This window comes from Liolophura sinensis, chromosome 9 (assembly GCF_032854445.1).
Source record: "Liolophura sinensis isolate JHLJ2023 chromosome 9, CUHK_Ljap_v2, whole genome shotgun sequence".
In the NCBI taxonomy this organism is placed as follows: Eukaryota; Metazoa; Mollusca; class Polyplacophora; order Chitonida; family Chitonidae; genus Liolophura; species Liolophura sinensis.
In genome coordinates, this window is record NC_088303.1 from 24,940,664 (window position 1) to 24,953,291 (window position 12,628).

Genomic DNA, 12,628 nt, shown 5'->3' on the forward strand with positions numbered 1-12,628 from the left:
CAGATACTATGTTAGATAGCATATTCCAGGCATTCATCCATATGCACATTTATTATCAGAAGTCTCTTACAAATAAATCTATTATACAGGTGAAACACTGATAATGACAGAGCTATCTTCTTCATGTATTTACACATATGATGCAATGATAGCATACTTATAGCCTGGCGGAGAAGGTACATCAATATAGCATAGGGGCCTACATACATGCACATATGTGTATGCAGTCCAAAAGGCTACATTTCATACACTGTAATACAATTTTGGTACATGTATATACAATACAAATTATCTTCATACCATTAAAACTACAAGATTTCCTTCCACCATACATAAATTCTCAATTTAACCATCAACTACTCCTTGAATAAAGTTCAAATACTACTGATTTGAGCTTTGTTTTTTTTCTCCCCCCCCCAACCCCCCAAACTGAGTCTGGTAAAATTACAAAATACCTTCAATATCCCAGAATCCTTTCTTACTACAGCAATTCAGTACAAGAATTCGAATGTGACTGCATTTGTCAAAAATGTCAGTATAGGAGCAAGCTGAGAACTACTTTGATTAATTCAAAGCAACATTAGAATATTTTAGAGCTTTCTCTGTATAATGTATCACTGAGCAAGACAACCAGCCCATGTGGGAACAATTTTCACCCCACTCTCACTAACTGATTGATCACTACTCCAAATACACGGCATATTAATCCACAGGGCTTATAATTCTTTCATCTGCATAGAACCTGTTTAATTAGTGACTTGAAACGTTGTATACTGCCAAAGCAGGTGTACGAGTGATAATCCACTAACGAATGTCTGCCTGTGGTATCTGGGGTGTAAACACCTGAGGACTGAAGGTTTTTGAGTTTTAGTAGGTATATAAGTCTGTGATATACACACTTTTCACAAACATCTGGCAAATTCAACACTAAAATGCTACATTAGATAAGTGCTACTTTTACAGTCTAATTACTACTATTTTACCTAAGAATATTCACTTTGCATTCGGTTTAATTATTTACAATATATTCCATCACACATCAAAACTTTCATAAATTCTCTCTGCAATAGGCCAAAATTAAAATGTTGTTTGCTTGGTATTACAAGCCTTTTATAACAAAAGATGGTAGTTAGGTTGTTTTTATAGTTCTTTTTTTTTTGTTTTTCTTTCTGCAGAAGGGAATAACAATCGTAGGAACTGTAGGGAAGACCCAATATTTGGCAATTCTCAAAATAAATATTCTTAGATCTTTACAATAAAACTTATAGGTAAACATTTCTTAAGCAATTTTATGAGTAATACAGCATAATTTAAGTCAACAGTTTGTGCTAGCATTTACAGGTCCTGTGCGGTGGTGGTGAGCATGTGAAAATATAACCAAAACCCTGTCCAGCTTTCCCAATTTAATTAAACTCTGTGAGATTTTGGGGGTTCTTAGGTCATGTGAAGGATCAAATACTAGTATTTATTCTGTCTTCAATATATCATTCAATGTACATGTTTGTCTTAAAGTATGAAGAGTGTAAGCACCCAAGTGAGCCTTAGCTCAGATCACCAGCTTTGACCTAATTTTATAAAGTCCAAAACATTTATACATGAGGAAGAGGACATACATGTTGCATGAAGGTTAAGGGATGGAACATATCAGCTTTGTATGCAATCCCTGTATCCATTTAGAAATGCACCTGCCCTTTCTAGTGTCACAATGTATCAGTAAACAGATACAGTTTCTATCCACCTAAATTTTCCCAACATCTGGTGGTGGTGCACTCAGTGACAGTTCCAGAAATTATGCCAATACATTGTTAGCTACATGTCCTAGTTTTGATGGGGAGAAAAGGTATGTACATGTCTGTCTAAGGTTTTTTTAAATTTTGGGGTCTCCAAAATGGTATCTTTCCATGCCACCAGAAGGGGCTCAGGTGGGGGCCCTTAATGGATGCCAACATAAAAGGTGCTCTGTTGGTGGATTCTTTGATAAGGTAGGTTTAAAATAAATATCTTTCATTTTCATAACGTTTCAGAAGATATTACGTTGTAAGGTCTCAATTTGTTACTGTGATTATACCAGTCCATGAATGAATTCATTTAATTTACAAAAAAATAAACTAGGGGATTTACGTAAGTGGGCTACACGTAGAACGTCGGCTATAGCTTGAGTGACTTGTCCTTGTAGGTATAGGCCTGGGGCCACGTTTTGTCGGTGTAAACATTTCACGCTGGTTATAACCACAGCCACACAACTCTCAGCAATTCAATTTCGCGAAATCAGATGTGTTTTAAAGGTATAGCATGGTGAAAAGAATTGGAGCACTGAGAATTCTGTATCTTGACATCGAAAGAGGCTGACAGCTGCGATGTTTACAAGATTTCCTTGAACATCTTACAATGATTATCTCACGAAATGAGTACTTAATCTGAAATCTCGACTCCTTATGGAAACACAAGGACACTGGAAATGAGTCCAGTAAAGTATACATCCCCCTCAAAATATGACAACACTATTTTACAGGTATCGAAACAGATACTGGTGAAAACACTTCACAGGTACATGTATGTTGATCTACGGACATCGGATACGTACACCCGTCAGATTAGAATACTTAAGGCCGCCTTTGTTCAGCAGTATGAGAGGAAATTATTAACCAAAAAACAGAGAAGCTATCTACAGTAAAATATGTATTTGGGAACTGAGCCTTTCGCTGATTTTCTCGGTGGAACAAAAATACTAGAAAACACCTGTGTGTCATCGGCAAAAGTCAAGTGAATTACACTTTCCGAGCGCTTAGCGGTCTTCTGGACAAATTTTATCCCATTCCATGGCGTATTCAAGTGATAATTCCATACTATCTCCCATAATATCAAATATTGTTTTCAAAAGCGGCACATGTGCACGTGTGGTTGGCGTTTAGGTGGTACAAAAAAAAAAAGAGAACAACCTCGCGTCAAATTCATTGTCATTTTAAAAGCATCTGCCACTTAATACCTCTACTTCACTCAACAATTAGCTTTCAAAATGACATCGTTGTCCACCTTTGAGTGCTGAGCTGTTCTATAGATTAGAATACTTAAATAGCGTTACGATATATTTTTACATGATGTCAGATTCTCAACAGACATCAGCGTGATTGACTTACCAATTTAGGTCAATCAACTTAGGACCTTATTTTCAAATTCGACTGAGATTTTCTGAGGAAATAGCGAATTAAGGTCAGTGTCAATGGTTGCAAAAGGTGCATAAATGTCATAGCTTAATACAGAGTGTAAACAGAGTAACATTTCAAATGATTGAGGAACAAAAAAAATGAAATAAAATAATTTGGCATCTGTAAAAACATGTAATAAGAGTTTTGGTCAGGGCCTTTTCGAAGGATCGGTCGCATAACATCAAACACGTAATAGTTTCATCTTGGCCTTAACTGCTCTCACCTTAACGAGGCCTGTGCTTCCAGAATACCGTTAAGAGTAGGTGGTCCAGATGAGACTGCCCCATTAGTGTCCGCAGCGCCATTCATCCTTCTTCCTTGCCAAGACTTGCTCGCAACCTGTGGGGGTGGGGGTGGAGGAGGTGGGGGAGGCGGGGGTGCTGGGAAGGGAAGAGAGGAAGCTAAGGGTGGAGAGGCAGAGAGAAGTGGTGGAGGAGGGGGAGGGAAGGGTGGTGTGAGGGGTGGTGATAATCCCGGGGGAGTGAAGGCTGAGCTATCCTGTACGGTCAGCTGTGTGATGTACTTCTGCTCTCTCTCCCACTCACGGTTCTCTATTTCCTGTCGTGTAGAAAACACAGACTTCAACTGCCCGTATTGTGGCTGTTCCCAGTTGTTGTTATTGTTGTTATTGTAGTTGATCCCACTTCTGACACCAGCAGGTATGGGTGGAGACTCTGGGTGGGACTCCAAATGATGACTTTCTCTCAAAGGACTCTTCTTGCGAGATGCAGGGGGTGTAGGGGAACGCTGTCGAAGCTTCTCTATATTAAAACTGCCTCGAACTGGTTCATAATAATCATCCTCGTCCCCGGCAACATCCCCTGTGTGAGAAACAGAGCTGAGCGTGGACACAGACGATGAGAGTTCACTGGAATTTGAAATGCTCTGTCGCAGACGTGGAAAGGATAGTGCGCTTTGGGTTGGAGGTGGGGAAGGGGAATACTTGGCAGTAGGTGACTTTGGCTGGTGTATGCCTTGTGCCTTTTGGGCAGATGGGGAGGGGTGAGACTCTGTGATAGGAATTTGGGGTCGAGATAATGGCTTCCACGATCGTCGCTTGCCCTCTATAAACTCACACTCCCCAGTCTCTTGGGACTGTTGATAAGGTTTGTTGTGACCAAAGGATTTACCTGTAAGAAACAGACATACACCAGAATGAATCAGAACATGGTGCTCTTATACAGGTATATATGTATATACATACTCTTGTATAAATTAATTCTTCAGCCTGTTTTATATATGCTGTAATGGCAGGTGGGGTCTAAAGTAAACCAATCATCACATCATTGTCCACAGGAACTGTCTAGGATACAATCGATGTGATCATAATTCTGACAAAAGTCAAAAAGTCCTAAATATTTACAAAGCCCTTAACCGTCGCTTCAGCTATTAATTCTACATCCTCATGTTACATAACCCTTCTTCTACAGAAAAAAACATAAATGGTAAAGTCACTTCACTCTAAGCTGCTGGATTCACCATATAATGTATTTTATCTCAGTCAAGGGCTTAATCCATAGCAATACATGCTATTACAATTCCATTCCAAGAAACCCCCCCCAAAAAAGATTCAAATCCATCTAAAATCAGCTACAAAGTTGCCTGTTCATGCACATTTTACAATGTAAGTGGTCACCACATAACACAATACAAACAAAGTATATCCTACAGTTGCATTGTTTTGGACAACCCTTACCATTTGTACTGGTTTTCTCTGAATACTGGATATTGTGGGAGGATGTTGAGGGAACTGGGGCTCTGCTTCCAGACAACTGATCGCTACTAACGCTTTGTCTGACCACTGGAGTTGACCGTTGTCCGCTCTGACCATTTGCAATCAGTCCATGGAATACTGCGTTCTCATAAGCTGGAGAATCTGGGGTATCATAATCATCCTCTCCCTAGGCAAACAAGATAAGAAAATGTGAACTCTCTGCTTGAACATCCATTCTATAGCTACAAGTAGTATCATGCCTCCTTGCCTTTGACCTCCTGACCTCCTGACCCAATCAGTTTGTACATGTACATCCCTGTATGGATCTGCATTCTTATGTCACACCAGTAATGCCTATACATACCTACATGACCTACCTTCACTTTCTACATCCAGATGTTATGACCGGATCAATATTAATGCCCTAACAACAGGTCATTTGTTTCAAGGTTGGTTTTTAGCTTCTGACTTCATATGACAGCAGAGTCTCCTTGTACATGTGGAAGATTGTCCCAGTGATATCATAATAACACTGCTGCCTCAAAGCAACAAGAAGACCGGCCCCAGTAGCACAGTTGGTAGAGCAGCCCCTTCGAGAGAGGTAGATCCAGGGTCAATCCTGGGTCAGGTCACACATAAGGCCTTAAAAGAGGAAGTTGTCACTTGGTGTTCAGCATTAATGGGGTAGTGCAATGACTGGTTGACCTGTATCAGTATAATGGCTCAGGGCGGGGCGGCTTACTTGCTTTCGGTAAGTTGTCTCAGTGAAGTAGCATTGGATAAAACAGCGGTGGAAATCTGTCCTGCAACAAGGAGGTACAATATACGTACATGCACCTGAAGGACTCCTCCGTCCTCATATGGAGTTAAACCCCAAGCACTTACTCACTCACTCAAAGCAACAAGAATTGAAACATGTACTGTCTTTAAGACACTACAAAAATGACTGAACAAATAGTCATTGTGTTTGCCCCTTATGCTCACTACTGATCCAATTCACCTAGCTGGGGTTTAACCTCCTACCTCTGGCATGTTAAGAGGTTGGTTTAACAACTGGTAGTCCCTTCTATTTTTTGATTCAGCATTAACACTGGCATGGAGAGGGGACAAATAGCATTAATGATTCATTGCTAATTTCATTTCCATTTCACACTTTGCATAATATTTCTGGTCATAAGGTTCAAGAATGCACATTCTTGTACATGCACACTGTGCCAAGAGAAAACCACTGCCCTGGGTGAAGTATCAGTTCATATCTTCCTATCATAAACTTGCAGACAAGTCACCTGCGACGGTATTGATCTCAAAGGCCAATACAGGTAAACAATAGCATCAAACTACCTACACCACAGGTTTCAGAACCAATGCATCAATGGCATATCATAATAAAACAACCACAAAACAAAAAGTCACTGACGTCTTGTCTAATAGTTACAGGTACACAGTCAAGAAACTAATCTCATCTGGCACTAAACCACGCCTATTTTGCACCGGTAACTACAGCCTAAATGTGAAGCTTACTGTGGTTTAAGATGGTTAACATGTTGTTTGAAACATATATATGTACATGTACACGGCTTCACATAATATGGACATACATTCATGCCTTCAACAAAGTGCTTCAATCTTACCATGGTGTAAATATCCGTCTTTCTTTTTTCTCAAAAATATGCAGAGGGTAACAGTGTCTCTAGATGTATTTATAGGGCAGAATTCAGGTGATAAAGATTAACAATGGAATCCAGAAAAGAGCGTTTTGCAGTTCATTTTAATCACATAACCAAGAGCTTTTTGCAGTTCACTTTTATCCCACAGAAACCAAGACTCACACATCCATCTAATGTTCTTGCTTTTTTTAACTATTGACCAACAGATAAAATACATATCCATTGAGCAGTTAATGCTCTGATAAATTCTAGGCTATATGATAGTCTAGTTTAGTCTTCATGATAGTCTATGTGGTAAATACAAGTCACAGAGCTATGGCAAAGCATTCCCCATCCCCTCATCCGGGAGCTGACATACCCAGCTAAGTCAGAGAAAGGCATGAGGCCCCATATAAACAAGTAAATCTTCAACCTTTTCCACCTCTAAGGCATTTTCTTTTCAGTGGAATTCATGCTTACAATTATTATTTAAATGATGTGAAAATGAGTTATTTGTGTCAGTGAAGATACAAGCTTCATACAACAATGCAATTTATTTCCCTACACCCTATAGTTCTGTTTGAATGTTTCAAAATACTTGTTGCCGAGGTCGTTGGGAAGGTTGAAGAACCAGGGTATGTTTATAGATCACTAGAAAAAAAAACAGAAGCAAATGTATTGTATCTTGTCCAGATACTTGTATTCAGTTTTATAACTTCCAACTTCACATTGGATGGGTTTGATGTCCACCAGAACAAGTGCTTACAAATATTTATCTGCCCCCTGTGTTACAATTTACATGCAGGCGTTTCACTGTTTCTGTAAGTTGCTCTATGATAGAGTGATGATTTGCTGATGTTAACATAAGCTATAAACTTTTCTGTAGGATAGATGGACTCATACAATATTAAGTCATAACCAATTAACACAGGTATCAACGAGTGACTTTAGTCCTAACCTGCAGAGACATTTTAAAAAGGAAAAGGAAACAATAGAAACATCTATCTCTCAGGCAAAGATATTCATGTTTGCAATTCCACTTGAATAAATATCAAAAGCAGAATATATAAACACTATAACATTCCATGTATTGGAAAGTTCTCGGTGTAAGCAGCCACTGTATTATTGGGTTATCACTCATGGGTCTGAGACCTCAACTAGTTGTGCCAGGTAAATCAAATGTCCTGGGCCCCAGTGCTCAAAAAGCAATGGCCAACTCATTTGCTGAAAGATTGAAAATTAAGCACTATGATAAAAGACATCATCTAAGGCACTGCAGTCTACATGCATACCAGGTATAAAAAAATTGATTGAAACTATATTATTATCAGTGAGTTTTGGGAGCAATGGGAGTTTTTTTAATAATGCACAAGAAATCCTTTAGTTGTCTTTCCTTAATTGTAAAAGCAATGATTTCTACTCAGCGATATTGTTTACATACCTACTCACAAATCCTTCCCCCAGAAAGCCTGATGTGCAGGTCAGTCCTTCACAGATTTGAGTTAAATGCGTAAAACTGTTTAACCAGTGATCAGTACTGCAAGGGTCAACTTAAGGGACAAAGAGTTTGTACCAGGAAGTTGTATGTATGATGTGATAACAGTTAACATCTGCTGACTTAAGTTACAGATAATGTCGTTTGAAGGAAATCTGTGTTGTGACAAACAAACATATGTTGTCCTTGTACAATCTTTCTGGGTCTCTTGTCGTAAAATCATGTTCGTGTCTTCATGGAAAACCACAAGTGCAATAAATCTGTAACACTGTGCTATGTCAATGGATCTTGTTAAAAGCAGCCAGAACATTTAAAAGGACAAGCAGCAATGGCTGAATTATTATTAATTGAACAACATGTTAAAGAAAGTATTTGATGAACACTTCAGATTTTAATAAAAAACAATATCCCCATAATAGTCTGGTGTGGAAAACCATGAATTTAATCATGGAGCCTAAACATGGCTGAATAATAAAAGCAAAATTGAATTCTATCAATGTTCCCTGTAACCTGGAGGGTATCTCAAACAATCAAGATTGTGTGATCTTTTGTGATCAAGAACTGACAATAAATCTTCTGAATGATATTTTGATTTAGTTTCCTAATCGAGCTTATCAGGCTCAATGTAGCCAATTCTAAATTACATTTATGCAATGAACACATATACTTTATAAGTCCATACATCCCTTTGTTTATTACTACAACACATTCATTTGATTTTTTTATTTTTTTATTTTTTGGATGCCGTACTAATGAAGTTTTCATTTTAATATATGATGGAGATCAGTTTTATCGGATGGGAAAAGGTAGTCCACACGGTATACCAAAGACCTTTGAAAAGTAACAAGTGACGTAACACTTGTCTGATGGAAGACAGGCGATCTTCAATGGACGTACACAAGACAGGTCACAAATCACACTATAAACACTGTTGACTGTTTTTTGCTACCTGTGCATCACAAACAACAAGGGTTGGTTTATACAAGTACATGTGCAGTGCGTCTTTCGGCTAGAGTTATACGGCTTATACTCACTGACAACAAAAAGCTTTATGACTAGTGAGATGACTGGAATTGGGATATATACACAAAAGCTCTATAATTCTTCCACTTGTCATGTTTAACAGTTTGGTGGATAACCCACATATAATACTTTATGAATGTGTACAGAGTTTCACACAGGAAAATGTTGATGAACTAGGGTATGGTATAGAGCAGATGTATTTTAATCATTTCAATCAATAAATGTGTGGCATGGCTAGTAAAAGTCTTGGGCTACCCAGCAACAGGCAGAGATAACATTGTGAACTCTCCAAGCTGGAGAATGAGTCTGAATTTCATAAAAAAAAACCCCAAAAAACAAAACTGTCAAACTGCATACCACCTCGTTGCACAGAATAAACTGAGCATCAGGTTCAGATGCTGGTTATGAAAACCAAACTAAAACTAATTACACATGACCAATAATGTCAGCAGCTATGATTTACTGATGGATTTATTTAATTTGTGTTTTACTCCATACTCTTAGAGTATCTCACTTATACGACCGCGGCCGGCATTATATACGGGTAAGGACAGCGCGCAGAGCACTGGGGAAACCTATGACCATCTGCAGGCTGCTGGCAGATGTTCCAACGTATGACCGCAGAGAAAGCCAGCATGAGCGGGACTTGAACTCATAGCAACCGCATTGGGAGGAGGCTTCTGATTCATTGTGCTACGCTGGCACACTAACCACTCAGCCACAGAGGCCCGGATTTACTGATGATGATATACACACGTATAGCAGCCAAATGACATCTAAAGTGATCCTGAAGAGACAAAAACACTAATTAGTTGTCCTTTTAGTTTCTCTTGTCCTTTAAAGTCATGTGGATTGATACAACCCTATAAAAAAGCACGTTAAACCCCTCAGCCTTGAGCAGACCTACAATGTAATGAATAGATCCAACTCAGCAGTGGTTTGTAATAATGAGTATACCTTCTTTAAGTGCACTTACAAAGTTGTGAAAACAGGAGGCAGGGAGAATACCTAACATCAGAATAACAACTTTTTTGTTTATTTCAGACTGCTGTTGCAGACTTTTATATAAAATTTAACTTAAATGACCTTATCACCAAGAAGAAAAAGGTCAAGGTTACTGAAAATCAACATGGTTCTTCCTTATGTCATGGTGTAAGTTTTGGCGCAAGGGGTAAAATGTTCTAGACATGTTCATAAAAATTTAACTTAAGTAACCCCAATGATGTTGAAGAAAGAGTCAAGGTCACTGAAAATCAATAGAGTTCTCCCTCAAGACAAAGTGTAAATGTGGTACAAGTTTGGTGAACTTGGACAAAACTGTTCTGAAGTTAAAGCGTTTACAAGCCTTTCATAAAATCTCACTTAAATGACCCAAATGACCTTGAAGAAAAAGGTCAAGGTCGCTGAAAGTCAATACTGTTCTTCCTTATGCCAAGGTGTTTACAAGGATATGGAAAGAACAGATGGCAATAGCCCTAGGCTAATATTGGCTGAGGGGTAAGAAGTACATATACATGTAAAGGCAAAATGAGATATGTACTTGTGTATGATACATGAACCCTCTAATGCTCACACAGCATTATTAACACACAAAGGTGCACTAATATGAGACCATACAACCTCAGGTAAACACACATGCTATTTCAGCACAAAAGTCACACATTAAGTCAAGCTATAGGAGAGCAACAGAGATACTGGAGTTCTAAATTTCTAGGTCATCCTTAAAAAGTTCTATGGCAGCACAACAATACTAGCACAATGACTGATACTGGAGATCTGTAGGAGCACAACAATAGAGATACTGGAGTTATATATACTAGCACAATGACCAATACTGCAGTTCTGTAGGAGCACAACAATAGAGATACTGGAGTTATATATACTAGCACAATGACCGATACTGCAGTTCTGTAGGAGCACAACAATAGAGATACTGGAGTTATATATACTAGTACAATGACCAATACTGGAGTTTTATTGGGGCACAACAATAGAGATACTGGAGTTATACATACTAGCACAATGACCGATACTGGAGTTTTATTGGGGCACAACAATAGAGATACTGGAGTTATATATACTAGTACATTGACCGATACTGGAGTTCTGTAGGAGCACAACAATAGAGATACTGGAGTTATATATACTAGCACAATGACCGATACTGCAGTTCTGTAGGAGCAGAACAATAGAGATACTGGAGTTATATATACTAGCACATTGACCGATACTGGAGTTTTATTGGGGCACAACAATAGAGATACTGGAGTTATATATACTAGCACAATGACCAATACTGGAGTTTTATAGGGGCACAACAATAGAGATACTGGAGTTATATATACTAGCACAATGACTGATACTGGAGATCTGTAGGAGCACAACAATAGAGACACTGGAGTTATATATACTAGCACAATGACCAATACTGGGGTTCTGTAGGAGCACAACAATAGAGATACTGGAGTTATATATACTAGTACAATGACCGATACTGGAGTTTTATTGGGGCACAACAATAGAGATACTGGAGTTATATATACTAGCACAATGACCGATACTGGAGTTCTGTAGGAGCACAACAATAGAGATACTGGAGTTATATATACTAGCACAATGACCGATACTGGAGTTTTATTGGGCACAACAATAGAGATACTGGAGTTATATATACTAGCACAATGACCAATACTGGAGTTCAATAGAGATACTGGAGTTATATATACTAGTACAATGACTGATACTGGAGTATTATTGGGGCACAACAATAGAGATACTGGAGTTATATATACTAATACAATGACCAATACTGCAGTTCTGTAGGAGCACAACAATAGAGATACTGGAGTTATATATACTAGTACAATGACCGATACTGGAGTTTTATTGGGGCACAACAATAGAGACACTGGAGTTATATATACTAGCACAATGACCAATACTGGAGTTTTATAGGGGCACAACAATAGAGATACTGGAGTTATATATACTAGTACAATGACCGACACTGGAGTTTTATTGGGGCACAACAATAGAGATACTGGAGTTATATATACTAGCACAATGACCGATACTGGAGTTCTGTAGGAGCACAACAATAGAGATACTGGAGTTATATATACTAGCACAATGACCGATACTGGGGTTCTGTAGGAGCACAACAATAGAGATACTGGATTTATATATACTAGCACAATGACCAATACTGCAGTTCTGTAGGAGCACAACAACAGAGATACTGGAGTTATATATACTAGCACAATGACCGATACTGGAGTTATATATACTAGCACAATGACCGATACTGGAGTTTTATTGGGGTACAACAATAGAGATACTGGAGTTATATATACTAGCACAATGACCAATACTGGAGTTTTATTGGGGCACAACAATAGAGATACTGGAGTTATATATACTAGTACATTGACCGATACTGGAGTTTTATTGGGGCACAACAATAGAGATACTGGAGTTATATATACTAGCACAATGACCGATACTGGAGTTTTATAGGGGCACAACAATAGAGATACTGGAGTTA

General features: G+C 38.5%; 1 protein-coding gene across 3 annotated transcripts in view; it reads right to left on the reverse strand.

Moving 5' to 3' along the window:
- LOC135474697 (espin-like) overlaps positions 1-12,628 on the reverse strand; it is a 51,187-nt gene that overhangs the window by 10,042 nt on the left and 28,517 nt on the right. For all 3 annotated transcript variants that reach the window (XM_064754257.1, XM_064754255.1, XM_064754256.1), the window contains 2 exons: positions 4,903-5,107; positions 3,430-4,336 (listed from right to left, as the gene is read on the reverse strand). In XM_064754257.1, coding sequence (XP_064610327.1) covers positions 3,430-4,336; positions 4,903-5,107 — 1,112 coding nt within the window. The remainder of the gene's footprint in view (positions 1-3,429; positions 4,337-4,902; positions 5,108-12,628) is intronic.